General features: G+C 50.0%; 1 protein-coding gene and 1 pseudogene across 1 annotated transcript in view; both read left to right on the top strand.

Annotated features, from left to right (window-relative positions):
* The window catches only part of CLSTN1 (calsyntenin 1), a 154,419-nt gene that overhangs the window by 70,184 nt on the left and 65,713 nt on the right, over window positions 1-18,522 (top strand). The window contains exon 3 of the mRNA XM_032962242.2: window positions 16,087-16,321. Within this exon, the coding sequence (XP_032818133.1) occupies window positions 16,087-16,321 (235 nt within the window). The remainder of the gene's footprint in view (window positions 1-16,086; window positions 16,322-18,522) is intronic.
* On the top strand, window positions 18,229-18,436 carry LOC116947055 (U2 spliceosomal RNA; annotated as a pseudogene).

The raw sequence follows: 18,522 nt of genomic DNA, 5'->3' as shown, positions 1-18,522 counted from the left end.
GATCATAAACAATTATGTGTACACTCAAACGAAAGGACATAATCAAAGCTCTCTAAATGTGAAAGAGACCGAAATAACATTGTGACTTGGATTGCTATTTTTCAATTTTTCAAAAGAACTCGATACACTTATCCAACAACGCGGTCTTAAAATATCAAGTATATATTTATCATCGTCAACGTTTGGCCAAGCATCTTTTTCCCTCCGGTTTTCAATTAGCTCTGGGTTTTCGCTGACTTTGCGGACGAGAAAATCTAAAGCACCCTGCGGAAATGCGATACTTTATGCCCTCATCAAGCTTTAATTGGCGTGTACATCAAGCTGTGGAAGGTAGCGTCGATGATTCACGCTATCCTCTGTGTGTAACGGCGCAGCAGAACATCGATTTATCTGCGCACATTGCACCGTGGGGATGGAGCGGTGGTGCAGAGGCTTGGCGCACCTCGCTGTGAATCCAGCGACGAGAGTTTGAATCCGAGCCGTGGCTAACGGCAGTGGCGAGTGATATCCTAACCAACGTGCGCTAACTCAAGCGGCGAAGTATGGTCTAACAACCCCCGCAACCGACACGGCACGGGGAGGATTTTAACCAGCATTGGACTGACAAGGGCCTGACATTTAATTTATTATTGTTGCAATACTCTTGAGCAACAATCGCAATGCCAGGTGGCTTTTTGTTTTGTTTTTGTGTGTGTGCAATTAAAATATATTGAACAAAATAAAGAGACGTATGCACATTGTGAGCAGCAGTACAAATGGGTGCAACCACAGGACGGTCGATCGGCGGGTTAGGTTTGGTGGAGTTGAGCGTCGACATTTCCACCGGTCCTGAGACAATTCGGCCAGTGTGGAAGAATTTAGGAGTCAAAATACCTTTTTTTTTGGAAGCGATTTTTTTTATTTATTGTTGTCGTGGTTCAAGATCCATGGGTACAGATCAACAGACCTTCTCAAAGTGGGGGCTTCTCCGCCAGCGGCAGCACGCGTAAGTAATGGCAGGTCTGCACATTTACCGGGGTTGAAGGCCGTCTCTGGCGTGGACCAATCGGTTTCAAAGACAATGCATATGTTTTCAAAACATACACACTCTTTGGTTCTTACGGTAAAGTCACGTAGGTAGAACACTAATAGATGCACGACGTTTCGATCGCAACACAAGCAACCGTCATCAGGTGAGACAACCGCGTCAGCAGTTCTCCTGCTGTGGTCGCTCGCACGTCGATTATAAATGTGGAGGCAAACAGTGGAGGGCCTGGAGAACAATCGGCGCAAGTAAGGATGCAACCTATTCTTATTTTTCATACTTTGATACTGGCAAAAAAAAGCCCCATTTTGATTTTAGTTTCTTTTTTTAAAGGCGTGCTTCATAATTTTTTTTTTTTAAAACTAGGCCGGCCAACCAATCCACGAGCTCCTCCTCAATGTACCGGGTGGTTTTTTTTGTGCAGTGCTAAACCTCTCGCACGTGTAGCAGGTCACCTGTGCCAGTCATTGTCATCCTATTGGATTTCAATCCGTACGCCGGCACATTTCTTTGGCGAACGAGAGAGAGGTTTGTGAGGTGGGGGTTTTTGTGCAAAAAAAATCACTGCGTTCGGGGTCTATCGGTTGTGGTGACAGAAAAGCAGTGGGTGCAAGAAAAAGAGAGAGAGATCACATAAATAGAGTTTCCATGGCAACGCTTTCAAAGGGGGGGGGGGTTAGCGTTTGGTGAAAAAGGCCAACAGGTCTCGCGATGGGACTAGTCCGGCACTAACCTTTCTCCCACAACAATTGCGCATTTTGGGGAGAATTTTTTTTTCTGTGTGCGTCTCTTTTAAAGGAAAAAAAATGTGCAAATGCTTGGGGTTTCGTAGCTGCGCTGAAATGCCACGATGTGGGGTTCTTCTGGCTGCGTTCGCTGTTGCCCCCGCCCTCCTTCGAGGTGTTTCGCTGGCAATCCGCTCGCTCGCAGTGAGATGAATTTGCGTCGCGGCGCTACGGAAGCGTGATTGGGTTTATGCGTTCGTTGGGCGTCCTGCGGTTCTCCCAGAGCTCAGCCCCGGCGCGTAATGAGCAAATAGACACTCCAGATATTTTCGGCTGCCAGCAAATGGCATGCCTGTCGCTCCCGATCGCCCGCGCGCCGTCTCTCCTCATCTTTTCCGGCCATTTTGAAGGCGTTCAACCTTCCCCGTGAACTGACAGCTCCGGGGAGCACGCATCGCTGGCCGGCATCGCTGGCCGGCATCGCTGGCCGGCATCGCTGGCCGGCATCGCTGGCCGGCATCGCTGGCCGGCATCGCTGGCCGGCATCGCTGGCCGGCATCGCTGGCCGGCATCGCTGCCCGGCATCGCTGCCCGGCATCGCTGCCCGGCATCGCTGCCCGGCATCGCCGGGGTGCCCTTGCAGTTAGTGTAATTTGCCCTTTCCTTTCTCCCAGAGATGTTTCTTTGTAGTCGTTCCGCAATTCTTCCTACGCAACGCCGTCGCGCTGCCTGCAAACAACAACAGAAAAACACCAAACCCCCGTTTAGAAATGTCGCGTGTCCACCCCCCGCCCTTCCCCCCCCCCCCCCCATATGGATTAATTTGCTGGTCACTCAGTTTTGGTGCAAATTCTAACGCTTTTAGAAAGGTTTGCAATACGTCGCCCCCTAACAGTAATGCAAACGATTCGTTATTATGCAATTTAATACGTGTAATCAAGTAAAGATTGTGAGGGTTGCTGTTGTGAATAATTAGAAGATGATTGTAACAAGCTTTGCGGTTTTGAAACAAATTAGATCATTAAGATAATTGAAGCTAGAGCAACCTAGGAAAAGAGTCATTGCTCATTAGGAAAACGAAGTTCTATTCGATCTCATTTGCGTATTAAAACTCGGGCTATCGCGATTCAATTGCTTGAATTAAAACATTTCAAGCCTTCTGATCACACACACACGGTGGGAATTTGTTTTATTCCCCTCTCACAATGAATCACCAGACTCCTGCTCCACCACGGCATGGCCTGGTCCATTCATGCGAAGAGCTCAGCGTTGGAGTGAGCATTGTGCGCGTGCGTGTGCATGCGTGCGCGCACTGCGTTTCGCATTAAAAACCCAGCGATGCATTGCCTCTCAGAGCTGCCAGAACCGTGGCGCTCGCGCAAGAGGACCCCGCTTGCACTTCATCACGTCGCATCCCCATCCGAGCTCGTTTGCACTGTTTTATATATGTATTTTTTGCTTTGGATTGTACACATGATCTATTTGGTTGCTCCCTTTCAGAAAGTATAAATAATTTTAACTTAAAAAAAAATACCAGGTAAGGCCCACTGAGCTATATGGCTCTTTTTTTCAGAAATGACCTTGCCACAAATGATAGCTCGATGCAATGGCTTGTCGCGTGGACGTGTATAGCAGCCAAATAGTCCAAACGCACGTCGATTCTCAATGTGAAGTGCGAAAACCTAAGGACCCGGAGAAAAATCAATGTCACCACGGGGGGAGAGAGAGACGCATGCAAAGTCCAAATCTACAGGCTTCAGGGTTTGGATCGAACCCACGACCTCCTGTATGCCAGGCGACGTAGTTAACATCTCCCAGCCACCGTGGTGCCCAGGGTTGCGGCGTGTTATCGCGTAGAGAGAACAATGTGGACGTGTTCCAGTTCTTTGTGCATCTCGAAAATGTTTGGGACGGTGAATAACCCAACGCGTAGGATACCTCGGCCAGTATCGTCATTCATTCTTGATTTTTTTGGGTTAGGCCGCATTCAAAATCTTGCCAAATCTGTGCCATCCACCACCTGGACCGGGCTTGGGCCAGGCTCAGCCGGGCTTGGACCACATCAGCACCAACTCGTACTGATGTTAGCCATGGCCGGGAATCGAACTTTTGTTGATGGGTTCATTGTGCAGCACGCTTAACCATCGTACCACCCCATAAACATGTTGCCATGTTCCCAAACGGAGCACTATTCTAAGGATTTTTGTTACATCGGTAAATTATGACAACAGCACGCTTTCTGCCGACAGCACTTACTCATTATAGTCACAATGCACGCTCACCAGGGAAGTGTGTACATTTCCGGCTCGCAAATTCAATAAAAAATGTTAAACAATGCCCACCAGCTGGGCTAACGTTCATGGGACCCCCTGTGTGACCTTACACGGGTTTTCCACCACAACAAAATCAGAAGGATATTTATTTGAATCTGTACATGTGGCGAGCGGTGATGTAGCGATTAGCGCGCTGCGCGACGAACCCGTCGACCTAGGTGCGAATCCCGCTCACGGCAAGCGCCAGTGACGATTATCTGAACCAGACCCGGGCCCTCCCCGAGGTCGAGTACCCGGTGCGATGTGTAAACATCGCCACTGGTGAGACGAGGGCGGCCGGGCGTGGCGTTGGCCACCCACCCCCTCGTGTGCTGTACTGGCCTTCATAGGTGCTCATCGCTAACAGCACTTTCCCCAACAGTCTATTACAGGTTATACGGGGGATCTTTTTGTCTTTGTTTTGTATGTATACAATCTAAATATCTCCTGTACAATCTAAGCGGGCTATTGGGGCAAGTGCTGTTAGTGAGACCCTAATGAAGGCCGGAACAGCACACGAATGCGGTGGTGTGCCTTATGCGCAAACGCACCCGGCCGCCTTTGTTTCCCCGGTGCCAATGTTTACACATCGCACCAGGTCTTAATTTAAGGCTGAGCCGACCTCGTGAGTGGGAATCGAACTCGGGTCGCTGGATTCATAGTGCAGTATGCCACCCGCTCCTCTTCCACTGCCAACAATATATATCCTGCAACATCCACACATGCCCAACTATCGTGTAGAAGGATGGGCCAGTGAATGAGCTGCTGTGGGTACAAGTTGTTCCCATCACAGCTCCTTTGATCTTGTATCGTTCATGGGTTGTCGTCTGTGCGAGAGTAGAGATTGCAGTTGATTCTTTTTTCCTCACAACTTATTTCCCCATTAATAGAGGCCACAATGCCCTTCCCGACGTGATTTACTCCTCCAAAGGTAAACGCAACGTCACGCAGCAACGTATCGTCTCGGCGTGTTGCATTTTAAAAAAAAAGACTGATCCGTAATCCTGCGACTTGGAAGAACGAGCCTCATTTTTTTGCGTCGCCTATCCCGGCTGCGGGCATCTCATTTACATTGCGCTGGAGTTTCACCCCCCCCCCCCCCTAACCGCCTTTGCTGATGAATGCGACCTTGGGGACTCCCCCTCTCTGGCAATCTGCAGATATGAGCAGTGCGGCAAAGTCCCTCATTATGATTTATTACGGTAACCGCTGGCCGGTTGCTGATTGATTACCCACCTCGTGAATTTTGTACGTCTCAATGCAATTTGATCATTCGCTTACAGACTTGTCCGTCCATCCATTCATTCATTCTAGCTTGCTAATTCAATTTGAAGCACAATGTTTTATACAATTATTTGGTGTGTGTGGGTGGAGTGACGTCCGCAGTGGTTACTGCTAGGCACTTTGAGAACCGCCAATCCGAGTTAGACTCCTCGGCTACGGCTACTATCGGTGTATTTACGTACGTTTAACACCTAAGCTTTCGCAACCAATGTCATTCATAATACCGTTTTTTGGGGGTTAGAGCGTGTACATATGAATGTGGTGTTAAACCCGCCACCACTCGACGCAGCCAATTAGTAAGGTTTTTCACGTAAACAGAACGTGCTAATTTCAAATCTGGCTGCCGCCTGATGATGCTGGTTGTAACAACTGGCAACACTTCGTGCTCAGATTGTAAATGTTGTGGATGTGCTCTCCAACACACCGGGTGTGCTGTATTAGTAACGAATTGGCCACGTTCTGTTTTACGTGACAAACCTTACTAATTGGATGGCTACGTATTTTTATATTTACGCGATCTAACCCCAAAAAACCTGTTATGTACGTATGTCGAACTTCTTCCGCACCGTACGTAGCCATCCGGTGCTCATCGGAGGTGCGGGGGGAAGGTCAACAAACTCGACGCACGGCAGCGTGTAAAATCGGAACCATTTCAGAATCGTAACACTTTATTTAGATCCGAGGAATCTGATGAGCTATGAAGCTTTTTTTTTCACAGACGTCCACCATGGGTGCGTCGGCGAGTTACAATTTCTGGGTCCTCACCCCCCCCAAACCTCCGCCCGCATTGAGTAGAATCGTGAGGCTCTGCGACCCTTCCTCGGCAAGCGATGGTCTGATTCGCGATGGAATCTTTGGCAAACGTTTTTGCTCATATTCAAAATTTTCCACGAATTCGCAAATTTCCGGACATCTGCAAAATACTGCACGTCTGTGAGGGGGAAAAGAGCTTTATAGCTTACCGCATTCCTCCAGTATAAATACATATTCTGGTTCTGAAATAGATAAAAATCGACGAAGTGATTTTGTTAATCTGAAAAGAATGATACTCGTGTGTTCCCCCCCCCCCCCGTATGTGAATATACTGGACTATACGTGTGAATGTGTACATTGTGCCATGCACATCTATAGCTAGGACTGCGATTTGAGGGTGGGACCAGAGGAGCGATGAAATCGGCTCGCGTGCAGATGCGAGGTGGATTATTACATCAGAGGATTGTGACAGATGGGTGGCCGCTGGGTGGGGGGGGAGGCGTTGGGGGGGGGGGTCATCCACCAGTGGATTGACCATGGAAAAGTATGACAATGATGCAAGCACCGGAATTTGTTATTTAATAAGAGAGTTGATTTGATAGGGGCAAGGAGGTCATCGTAGTTAGAATGAAATGTACCCAAAATTGCAGAAAGCTTTAGGCAGGGAACATTGAGGCAATGATAGATGTTTGGGGGGTGGACAGTCATGCGCTCGGCTCAATGTACCATCCCGAACCCTGCATTTCCTATACTTGTCAAGAGATGCCGCAGTGAATTTGAATGTTGAGACTCATGCGGTAGGGAGGGGGGAGAGGGAAGGGGATTCTTTATGCGAGGAGTTGAGAGACAGGGATGTGGATTGGGGTTTGGATGCTGACCACACACCCCCTTGTGCACCTTGCCAGCCTTCATAGTCTATAAGAGGGATCCCAGTGTTATGTGTGTGTGTGTGTGTCTGGCCACCCACAGCCTCTTGTGCTGTGCCGGCCTTCAAAGGTGCTGCTTGCTAACAGCACTTGCCCCAACAGCCTCTTAAATATATATGGGGGATCTTTGTCTTTGTCGGGAGTGGGTGCATGTACGTTTGTTTGTATGTGCCAGTACACGTGTTGGGTTCACTGGTTGTCTAGTGGTTTAGTTCACTGCGCTACAAACCCGGTGAGCTGAGTTTGAATCCCTGGGCATCCCCTAGGTTGACTCGGGTCTTAAATGAATACTTGGCACAGGGTTATGAACTTCACTACTTGAGGAGACAAAGGCAGCCGGGCGTGGTGATGAGCCATGCAAGCCCGAATAGGTGCTCACCAACAGCACTTGCCCCAACAGTCTACAAGGGCTGTTGGGGCAAGGTTCGGGTTCAGCTGGTGGTTGGTGGTAGGGGGGTAGTCAAAGGGGACTGCCTTTTTGTTTTTGAAGCAAAGGTCCTTGAGACGTAGATGTTGATTGAGGCTTGCAGTGTCTGTATGGGGGTGTATGTGTGAAGAGTAGGTGAGTGTATGTGTGTCAATGACAATAACCCCCGTATAGCCTTACCAGACTGTTGGGGCAAGTGCTGCTAGCGAGCGCCTAATGAAGGCTGCTACGGCAATGAGGGGGTGGGTGGGTTAGCACCACGCTCGGCCGCCTTTCTCTCCCCAGTGGCGATGTTTACACACTGCACCAGGTACTCATTTGTTGCCGAGTCCACCTAGGGGAGGCCCAGGCCCAGTTCAGATAATCCTCACTGCCTTTGGGCCGTGAACGGGAATTGAACTTGGGTCACGAGATTCGTAGCACAGCTACTGCACTGCGAACCCAGTGACCTGTGGTATATGAGCTGGAGATTGCATTGTGGGTTGCCTTGTGTGCATGGGGGGGGGGGGGGGGTCACTGTGCATGCACAGAATGGACACGTACGGCCCTTTTGTCAATCCACTGCTTGGGGGTCTCCCCACACCGTACTTCACCACTCTGGTCATTGCGTGTTTGTGAATGCGGGGAGCATAACCCAGCAGGAGCAGCACGCACGCGCGATTCCCTCCCACTGCCCCAGCGCACTGGCCCGTGCGGGCCTATGACCAGCTCTTGTGCATGGCGGTTGCCTATCCAAGCACTATGCACGCGCGTTAGCGTCTGCGGGCCGATGAAATTGCGGCGGATGGGGGTGGGGGGTGGCGAAACGCAGTCGCACGCGCGCGGCTCAAACTGCGGTGCCTTAATTGAGATGCAACCGTTGGTGAAATGGGGGGGGCGGTGTGGGGGGGGGGGGTGCATCGTTATGCGCGTCGTTGTTGATGTCGTTGTTGATGTTGTTGTTGATGTTGTTGATGTTGTTGCGCACCGGCAGGAGTTGCGAGAATGACGCGTGGACTCGGCGGTGCACTTGGTGCGTAGGGCGCACAGAGAATTTGATGGCGGCGGCGGCGGCGCTTAAGCAGCAGAATGACTGCGGCCATCCATAATAGAGGTTTTTTTTGTGGGGGGGGGGGGGGGGGGGTTATATCGTGCAAATATATAAATGCGTCGCTAAACCCGCCAGCACCCGACACAGCCGATTAGCGAGGTTTCGTCACGTAAACAGAACGTGGCCAATTCGTCACTAGTACAGCGCTAACCGGTGTGTGTTGGAGAGCCAAGCCACAACATTTGCAATCCGAGTACGACGTTTCGCCAGTAATTACAACTAGCTTCATCAGGCGACAGCCAGATTCGTGGAGAAGTCCATCTGTTTCGTTCCTTAAATAGAGGGGATAGATGTGATGACGTCACTTGTGAGCTCTTCATCGTGTGAAGGTGGGGGGGGGGGGTGATTAATGACTTGATCAGTTTCCTTGGGGGAGGGGGACGGGGGGGGAGGTGTTATTGTCAGCGCGACCCAAACGGCGTCCGGTGTCGTTTTGTTAAATTGGTTCGTAGTGCTCTCGCTCTCTCTCTTTCTCGCTCGTGCTCGCAGGCATTGGCGGCTTCCCTCGAAATTCGTGGACTTCTCAATTCGTCGCGTCGCGATCTCGCTGCTTCATTACGAGGCTCTCTCTGCTCCTGTGGCGTGGAGCTTGATGGGGGTGGGGTGGGGGAGGGGATTCCATGTTTTTGGGATCATTGTAAAAACGGAATTTTACCGACGAGAACGCGGAGCGTAAAACGGAGCGGAGGATAAGACTGGACGCACTTTTTCCGCATGTAGAATTAAACATATTTCACACTTAAATTTTGATTTAAAGCTTTCGTGACTGCAGGGATTCATATTCTTGGTTCTTTCGGTAAAGTCACGTAGAAGGGAAACAATAAAATAAGAAAAATATAAAACAATACAATTCTCACGACGTTTCGACTGCAACACAAGCAATCGTCATCAGGTGTGAAAACCACAGCAAGAAATTTTGAAAAAAGTGGCGGTTTTTTTTACGTTAGCACCACGGAGAGCGATTTGGCAGTTATTCAGATGGACGAGTCCATCTATGTTCGGAAAAGAGGAGGGGGGAGACGAAAATAATGGATGCGGTCGGAAAACCACCTTAAGCGTGAACAATCAATTAAGACCCGAAATGGTTTATCAAATCCTTCCAATGATTGCTAAGCCAGAATACATCTTCTCGGTTGAAATTTTCTCTGTGTTTCTATATGTGGATAGCCTCATGAACGAATCTCTCATGGTAGCCAGATGGCTTGCAGAGAACCTCTGTCTTGGAGAAGTCAACGTCATGTGAGCCTACTGAATTTTAACAGTGATCTGCCACGGCCGAGGTGTTGGTCCTACCGTGTTTAAGGTCTGCTTTGTGTTCACGAATGCGGTCCGAGACATGTCGTTTGGTTTCTCCAATGTAACTACTACCACAGAGGCAACTTAGTTTGTAGACGCCAGGGTACTGTATGTCCGGAATCACATTTTTTACAAACGTGATCTGGTTCCGTTGGCTTCTGTAACGCTCTCGAAACGTGCGTTTTGTCCCTGGAACTATTTCGGTCGTAATAATGTTACTTATCAAGCCTCGCAATGGCCAGATTTCTATAGGCTAAATATCGTAAAGCAACGCAAGTTTATACAAACATTTCCTGAGCATTACGTCATTTGTTTTAAGGCCGTGGTCGTGACCCCCATGTAAACGTACAGACAGGTGGATTTTAAAGGCTTAAACTTTAGTTTGAAAAGGGTAAAAAAAGCTACTTACCCAACAAAAACTAAGCCTAATCTACTTTTATCTCTCGTGGACAGTTGTGTTTTGTTTTTTTCAAAGGTTCTCAAAAATATATTCCGCCGGCCACTCGGCCCAGAAAGTCTGACAGGCCCTGCAACGTTGAAACGACAGATTACAAACGACGTTCGCCTGTAAGAACGTCGCAAAGAGCGAACTGCTCTATGGATGAACGCTCGAAACAAATGGTTCCAATATCTCGGTGAGAATGGGGCATGAACAAAAAACGGAACTCGACAACGGCGTCGTTAAAAGCACGCGGTCTCCAACCCCGCAGATGATGGCAAGTCCCCAAGTTGAAATGTACGTACGTGTGTTGAACTTCTGGCGCACCGCGCATAGCCAACCGTGCTAATCGGAGGTGCGGGGAGGCGGGGGGGAAGGACGACAAACTAAACACAAAAAGCAAACCTCGATGGAGTAAAACCAGCGTCCTTCACTAATTTTCAGAGGGACGGGGCCACTTTTGCTGATGAAACATCATCAGTGCGAGGGCCGCCTTCAAGGTGTGGGGGGGGGGGGCGCACTAAAGGTCACCGGGGGGTCACCAGTGGCCCGTGGTCCTTGCAACGAAGAACAGCTGTGGAGTAAACAATCGCGTGCTGGCTTAATGAGTCGAACTTGGCAATGCCGTTGCCTGATTTGAACGGCGTTAAGGGAATGACAACAACAACCGGTGGCGTGGGGTTTTTCTGGTTGCGCCGTGCAGCTCGCCGATGTGTTTTTCGGGTTGACACCGCGTTTTAACCGGGCACGATGTCCGACGTTGAGGGAAGCGTGGGGCGGAATGTCGGACGACACTCGGGTACATCCCGACAATGCATCGGAAGGCTTTAAACGATAACATCCCGACCGCACAGAGTAACACGGACACGGTAGGCCAGTGCAGCTCCTGCAATTGTCACAGGCGACAAATACAGCGGGACTTTATTGTTAAGTCGTTTCAAATATTTTTGTCAGAATGTATTTGTTTTTACTCATTTTACAAGACACAAAAAAGATCCCTTGCAAAGGCATAACATACTGCTGGGGCAAATGCTGTTAGCGAGCACCTATAAGAGTCGGCATTGCACACGAGGGGGTGGGTGCTCAACACCGTGTCTTGTTAGTGGCGATTTTTACATGCCACATAAGGTACGAGTCGACCTGGGGGGGGGGGGAGGCCCATGACCGGTTCAGATAATCGTCACTGGTGTAGGCAATGAGCTGGAATCGAACTCTGTTCGCCAGGTTCGTAACACACACACACAAATATAAATCATACAGAAAATCCAAATGGGTCGGGGTGCTCTCAAAAAACAATAATAATAACAAAAAAGTTATCCGGGTTTTTTTTTTTGGCACGATGTCCGATAGTTCTTGCTCAACGTGCTGAGTGGCGGTGGGGGGGGCTCCTTGAGTTCAGTGGGTTGAGGTCGGCGCGCGAGCACGTGGAGCAAAACGTCGGACTTCCTGCTGAACAACAACGCGCGGAACAGCCTGAAAAAATGTCGGGGGGGGATCTGTGGTGCTAAAATCGTGGAAACCTATGCAGTAGAAAAATGAATACATTTTTTGTTTAAATAGTAGGAGGGTGGGGGGTGGGTTTGTTGTTGCAGAATTGATAAGTCGTTGGTCATGGCGTGCCTCTGCGTTGCTTGTTCTGTGACGACTGAGAGATGATGGAGTGATTTGGAGATGGTCGCGCCTTGTTACACACGAGTCCACGTGTTCGGGACATGCTCTCTATAATTAACTGACAGCGCCGTGTCGGCGGCGGTAGCGCGGCAGCATCTCGGCTTGTCGGTCGAATCTGCCCACGAGGCACTCTTGCCTTCATTAGGGGCGCATCACGGTGCGCCAGGTTATCCCGGCTGCATTAACTGCGCTCTCTATCGATAACGATTGCCCCCGGTCAACTGCCGCAAACCCGTGGGTAAAACAAAGTGTAAACAAAGCGTTAACAAAGTGTTAACAGCCAAACAGTGACTCGTTATATAAGCAGACCCATTCAAAATGTAGACCGACGTCGCTCCTTCAGCACCGACAACAGAAACGGCAACAATAGTGACGATAAGAGGGATGCTGCCATAGGTGTAACGGTCGGCTCGCTGCGGACTTGCGGTGTAGAGGTCGCCGGTTCGATTCGGTCTCCCGACCCGGCGGTCGAGACCATGGGGGCTACGTTTCCTTGAATTCCCCACTTCTACAATTGGGGTACACCACAGTTAGTCCATCGACGGGTTCGCGTTGCGGGGAGCTCAAATGTGGGATATTCCATTAAGCTTTTGCCAGTGGGAGAGAGTAAAACAGTCCGCAACAATAATAATAATAAGAGCGAACAACTCTACTGCTGCACCAATAATGTCGTTTTAAATTTGGGACATCCAATATACGCAACGTCAACCCCTGATATATTGCACAGTGCTGCGTCCAGCACAACATTTGACATTTAAGGACGGGGGTGGCGGGGGAATTGATTCCATCAATCGTTGCCGTCCAGGGACCATTAGGCTCGCATCTTTTTTTCGAGCTGGCGGTGGCACGTCTGTGGGCGTGGGCGTGCGGGCTCACGGCTGAGGGCGCAAGCGCGCCAGCTGGGGGCACGGCGTTCATTGCATCGTCGTGTAGCAGGTAACCAGGTGGTGCATTTAATCACATTTTTGTGCGGCTATTTCATCTGTCGTCTCCTTCGGTGGGAACCAAGGAGAGCGGCGAGGTTTTGTCGCCGTCGATCGCGTGCGTTCATCCACTGACGGCGACGTTGCGCCCAAGGCCGATGGCCTCTTCTTGAGTGTGGTTTTTGGGGTATTTTTTTTTCTACAACATTTGGCCAGGATGTAGGGGTTTACGGGCATTTTAGCCGGTCGCGAATAATATGGCAGTTCTTGCTGGCTTATTGTTTCATAATCTCTGCCAGGGCTTAATTGCATCGGGAGGGAGCTGTTCAGGGCTTTGCTCTGGAAATATGTTTTGCTCCCAGCACACTACAACCCAGTATGCCTCTCGCTATTTGGCTCGCGTACAGCGCAGCATCTCCAAGTGGTCCTACTTGATTTGCTGCTGCTGCCCGCAGACTGACGGCAGGTGCTGGGTGGGTGCTGGGCGAGGTATGCATGTATGTATGTAGACCTTTTGTCGCACCATACAAAGTCAACCATGCTAATCGGAGCTGCAGGGGGAAGGCCAAACGATTTTTAATTCTAGATTATTTAAAAGTGCAGAGCTCCAGTGGCTTCCGAACAACGGAAGGAAGAGCGTTCCAGACGGCCGCAGAAGCGCGTCTGAAACCGCGCGATGCGGTGACCGTCATTGCTCGACGGTGAGACGGTCACTGCATCGCGCAGCTTCAGATGCTGTGGCTACGCGCCCACTCGTCACAGTCCACCACCTCTCCAGTCTACGAGTGGTCATCGTCAGTCGCTTGCCCCCGGCCGGAGCTCCGCAAGGGTCCCACGAGACACTGCCAGGCCCGCACGATAGTCGTGAGCACGCCAACACGCCGAGCACAGTCCAGGACCCCCCCGAGGTGTTTGCCGTCGGCCTCACGGTCTGCACCGAGGTTGGCTCCAGCACCGCTACCGGTGATGATGGCGGTGGCGAGATGTTAACTACCTCGGCTGGTATGCGGCAAGGTTGTTGTGGGTTCGATCCCGACCCTAACGCCTGCTCTATATTTGGAGTTTGCATGTCTCTCCCTCTGCGGTTTCGTGGATTTTTCTCCTGGTGCTCCGGTTTTTCCGACCACAGTAAGAAACGCGTGCGTTTAGGGTGCTTGGCTGCTGCCGTTATTTCCACGTGATAAGCCACTTCGTTCAGCCATCATTTGTGGCCAGGTCGCTTCTGACAAGCATATTTATTGCTCAGTGGGCCTTACCTGGTAAAATAAAAACAAATAGTATAGCTTAGTTTATAAATAGTTTTGTTTGGTGGTGGTGGTGGTGCGCAGGACTCTGATGCAATGAGGCCCGAGGCGTCCGCCCGGGCGTCGTGGGTCCTGAGAGGTTGAAGTTCCCTGGCCCCTGACCGTTTCGGTCACCGCCGGGGAGACGCTCTTCGCCAGTGGACCCCCGGTGTTGGCGATGGCACGTCGATGAAACGGAGGCGGGAGGCTTCCGTCGCGGGCGCCACCGCTTGAACGTGTCCACTTTCCCGAGATGTTTCTCACAGAGGCCCTGTGAGAAACATCTCTTTCCCCTGCGCCCTGGAACATTTTCAGTTTATGAACTAACTCCGTAGCTCTTAACTAAGCGATGTTATAAGAGGCACTTTGTCAGTGTGGATCCATACACATTAAAGTTAAACTTCTATCATCATTGGCAATGGCCGAGGGTGGGAGTGCTGTTGGCAGATCCTATTACCCCGAGTTTGTCCGTGGAAAATGACTTTCCGTGTGGCTATTCAAGGATTGATGCAGATAGCAGGATTAATTTTAACGACGATTTCTGAGCGTCTCCTCCACTTATCTGTAAGAAACGTGGATGTTAGGATTAATGTCGCTTATCCGTGAAGCCACGCGCAGCTTTTGTGGTCACCCAGGTCACTCTTGCAAATGAGACTCATCCTGGTCCCCTTGAGTTCTCTCACCTGGTTCAACAAAATAAGCGTGGAACTTGACATTTGACTCGGTGATGCATATGTGGATAATAAGATCAGTTGGCACTGGCAACTAAGTAACTTGCTGCTATCTGTGGAAAAGGCGTGGATGGCAAGAAGAATCCATTTTGCGGACTAACATTATTCTCTGACATTATATTTAGGATGCGGAGTACATACAACCATCGGATAGTACGCTCTCCGATTAGAGCAGCTTCACTATTTTCACCGCGGGCCTGTGTGTCGACAACGTGTGGATGCGTACGCGCCATTGCCAAATGTGGGTCTATAAATTAATCAGTCGGTTTGGATGGAAATGGGCAGGGGGGGGGAGGGTGTTTACTCGTAAGAAATATGTGGACCCCTCCAAATTGCACCGTGGCTTCCGAAGTGCGTGGTGAATCTGTGGGCATGGTGCTGCAGACCCTGCCTGCACTCCCACCCCCACCCAGTGGCCCCTACCCATGCACCATCCTTTTTTTTATTCTTTCCCACAGCCTGGCACGAGTTTGGCAAATTGCCCAAGACATTAGATTACTTGTGGCAATACATCTTTTCAGGGCCCGGGATGGCTTCCCACTGCCCCCCCCACTCCTCTCCGTACTGACACGGCGTTACAGAATTTCTCCCGCGAATTGCTAATGATAGCAATTGTATACATTGGTGAAATAGCCTCCATGTATTAACGTGTTGATTCGGTTGAATGCGCGATGTTTGAGTCAACCTTGAGGTGCTCGTGATTTTATCATTGTGATGAATTTTTTTTGTTATTGTCCAAATCGTAATTTTGCTTGCATGTGCTGCAAGCCAGGTTCTTGTGGGAGGGCGGAGTGGTGCTTTTATGTTGCTGCGTGCCAATGGTTGTGACTCGAATTCAATTCTAGGGCAGCCCTGCAGTTGCTTGTTCAAGCCACTGCTGGTGGAAGGGCCTCTACTAGAGGGGCTCAAGAGAGACCCTATAGAGAATATCTTTAGCCTAGTCATCCACAAAGTCCAGATGGGTGTATGTATACTATATATATGAAGTGCACTGCAATGAATAATGGTGATGACAGAGGTGATGGTATTGATGATGATGATGATGACGATGATGACGATAATGATGATGATATTACACATTGATGATGATGATGGTAGAGGTAACGGCATTGACGACTACGACGATGACAGCAGCAGCAACAACAACAACAACAGTAATGAATCCCTCATCTCTGTGCCCCATGCGTGTCCCAACCACTCAGGAGAGATATGCGGTTTCCGCGTAAGTGGCGCGGGCGACATCCCCTTCGAGGTGGTGCTGGTGGACGGGCAGAGCGGTGAGGGCCTCGTGAGGGCCACTCACCCGCTGGGTTGTCCATCGCGGGGGCCTGACGACGCCGACACCGCCAACAAGGCTCGCCGTGACTACACCTTCTCCGTGCAGGCCTACGACTGTGGTGAGGGCCCGGACGGAACCGGCCAGAAGAAGTCACGCAAGTGAGTCACCACACACCCTCCCCCCCCCACCATTTCCGTATTTCGTGCCTCTCGGTCACGGTGCCACAGAAACGAGCCGCGGTGGCGAGATGTTGACTCCCTCGCCCGGTATGCAGGAGGTCATGACTAAGGTTGTTTTTGGGTTAGATCGTGTAAATAACGGAATCGCAATCAGAATGTTTATTTGTACTGAGGGAATCTGGTGAGCTATAAAGCTCTTTTTCACAGGTGCCCAGTAGGGGCGGGTAAGAACGTTACAACAACAACCAATACAAAAACATGATAGCAGTGCAAAGTATAAGAAAGGTAAACAAATACTCAAACGCATACAAATAAAACTAAAACATGTCGTTAACCCACCACCATCCGGTACAGCCAATTAGTGAGGGTTTGCCACGTAAAACAGAACGTGACAATTTGTTACTACTTCAGCACACCAATGTGGTTGGAAAGTGAAAGCACAACATTTACAATTTGAATGACGTGACATTTCGCTGGTGATTACAACCAGCATCATCGGGCGATTAGCCAGAATTGTGAAAATGTCTTTCCTGTGTCCGGTCTTAAATAGCATAAAGGTGTGATGGAAAAACTGTGAGCCTATTAGGGGCAAAGATCAGTGGTGTGTTAATGTAATCATATAATGTATTATGTTCACGTGAGAATCTGCAGTACCTGTTTATACAGGAGGTCATAGGTTCGATCCTGACCCTGACGCCTGTATATCTTGAGTTTGCATGTTCTCCCTGTGGTCGCGTGGATTTTTCTCCAGGTCTTCCGGTTTTTCCTTTCACATTTAGAATCAACATGCGTTTAGAGTATCGGGCTGCTATAAATTTCCACGTGATAAACCACTTCGTTGGGAAAAAATTTTTTTCCAAGGTCCCTTCTAAAAAAGACCCATATAGCTCAGTGGGCCGTACCTGGTAAAAATAGTTTAGTGTTATCGTTTAGTTTATGTATATATTTGTAATGAAGCCCTGCAATTGCTTACACCAATTATTCCCAACCTGTGACGGTATGGGGATGTTTTCATCTAGCAGTGGATAGACTGGCTGATTATGGGGAATGTCTGGAGCTTGACCCTGACGAGTAGCAGCAGGGGGCCCCACAGCACAGAGTGCTGGGGGAAGGGGAATTCCATACCTCGGGGGTAGTAATCGTACAAATGGTCACACGTTACACGGGTGTTTTAAAGTGATGTTAATTGTCACAATCGCTTTTAACTTAAACGGATAATGGAACGCTGTCGTGGATTCATGCTTGATTTGGAACCTTGGCTAAATTGGCACGGGGGGCAAATTACGTGGGGGGCTTGAATGGCTCAACTTTCCTGGCATAGGAAGGCATCTGTAGACGGCCACACCCTCGAAGCCAGGTGTCGGCTTGAGCCTCGGCGCACAGTCACCGCAGGATTGACGGCACGCCGGGCCGCACCTTTTGCGGTTGATGTAAAATCGGGGACGACATGATTTTTCAGGCGTTTGTTCTGCTCTCCCCTCCCTCCCCCCCCCCCCCCAAAAAAATAAGTTATTTAATTGCATTCGGTGGGGGGGGGGGGCAAGCTGCAGCTCCACTGGAAAGGTGAAATAAAAATAAGTGCGAGCACCCCCACCCCCCCTGTTGTGCAGCAGCCATTCCGGCAGCAATCATCGGCTATATGGGGCTCCCAGCAGGAGCAACTGCCACCCTTCCCCACTGCATTCTCCCTACCCGTTCACCTTTGAACTGTGTTAATGCAGCACAGACCATCGCTCATGGGCCCCCTGAGGCTTCAAGATCCCCCTCCACGCACCCACTACTCCGTAGCTGCAGGTTTCAATGATTGTAGCTGCTCTCCTCTGAAGCCCGTATTTTTTTCCACGTAATTGCCAAACATGCTTGTGCTTGAAACGCATTGTACAGCCGTCGCTTCTTGGCCCTTTTTGGCCGAGATCAAATGTGCAGTATCTCTTTTAATCGGTTGAATTTTTGACACGTACCGCAATGCCGGTTCCTTTTAATCTATTGATTTTTGGGAGACGGCGAGGTTTCGAGGAGGGGGGGGGGTGTTTGCTCGTCCCCTCTGCGCATCAAACCCAGTGTTACAGAACCTGCAGGACTCGTGCACCTGTACGTACGTAAGTACGTTGAACTTCGTTCGCACCGTACGTAGCCAACCGTGCTAATTGAAGGTGCGGGGGAAGGACAGCAAACTAAAC

This window comes from Petromyzon marinus, chromosome 28 (assembly GCF_048934315.1).
Source record: "Petromyzon marinus isolate PM22_M1 ecotype Great Lakes invasive population chromosome 28, UKy_Petmar_22M1.pri1.0, whole genome shotgun sequence".
In the NCBI taxonomy this organism is placed as follows: Eukaryota; Metazoa; Chordata; class Hyperoartia; order Petromyzontiformes; family Petromyzontidae; genus Petromyzon; species Petromyzon marinus.
The sequence above is the reverse complement of the archived record's forward strand: the minus strand, read 5'-3'. Positions and strand labels throughout refer to the sequence as shown.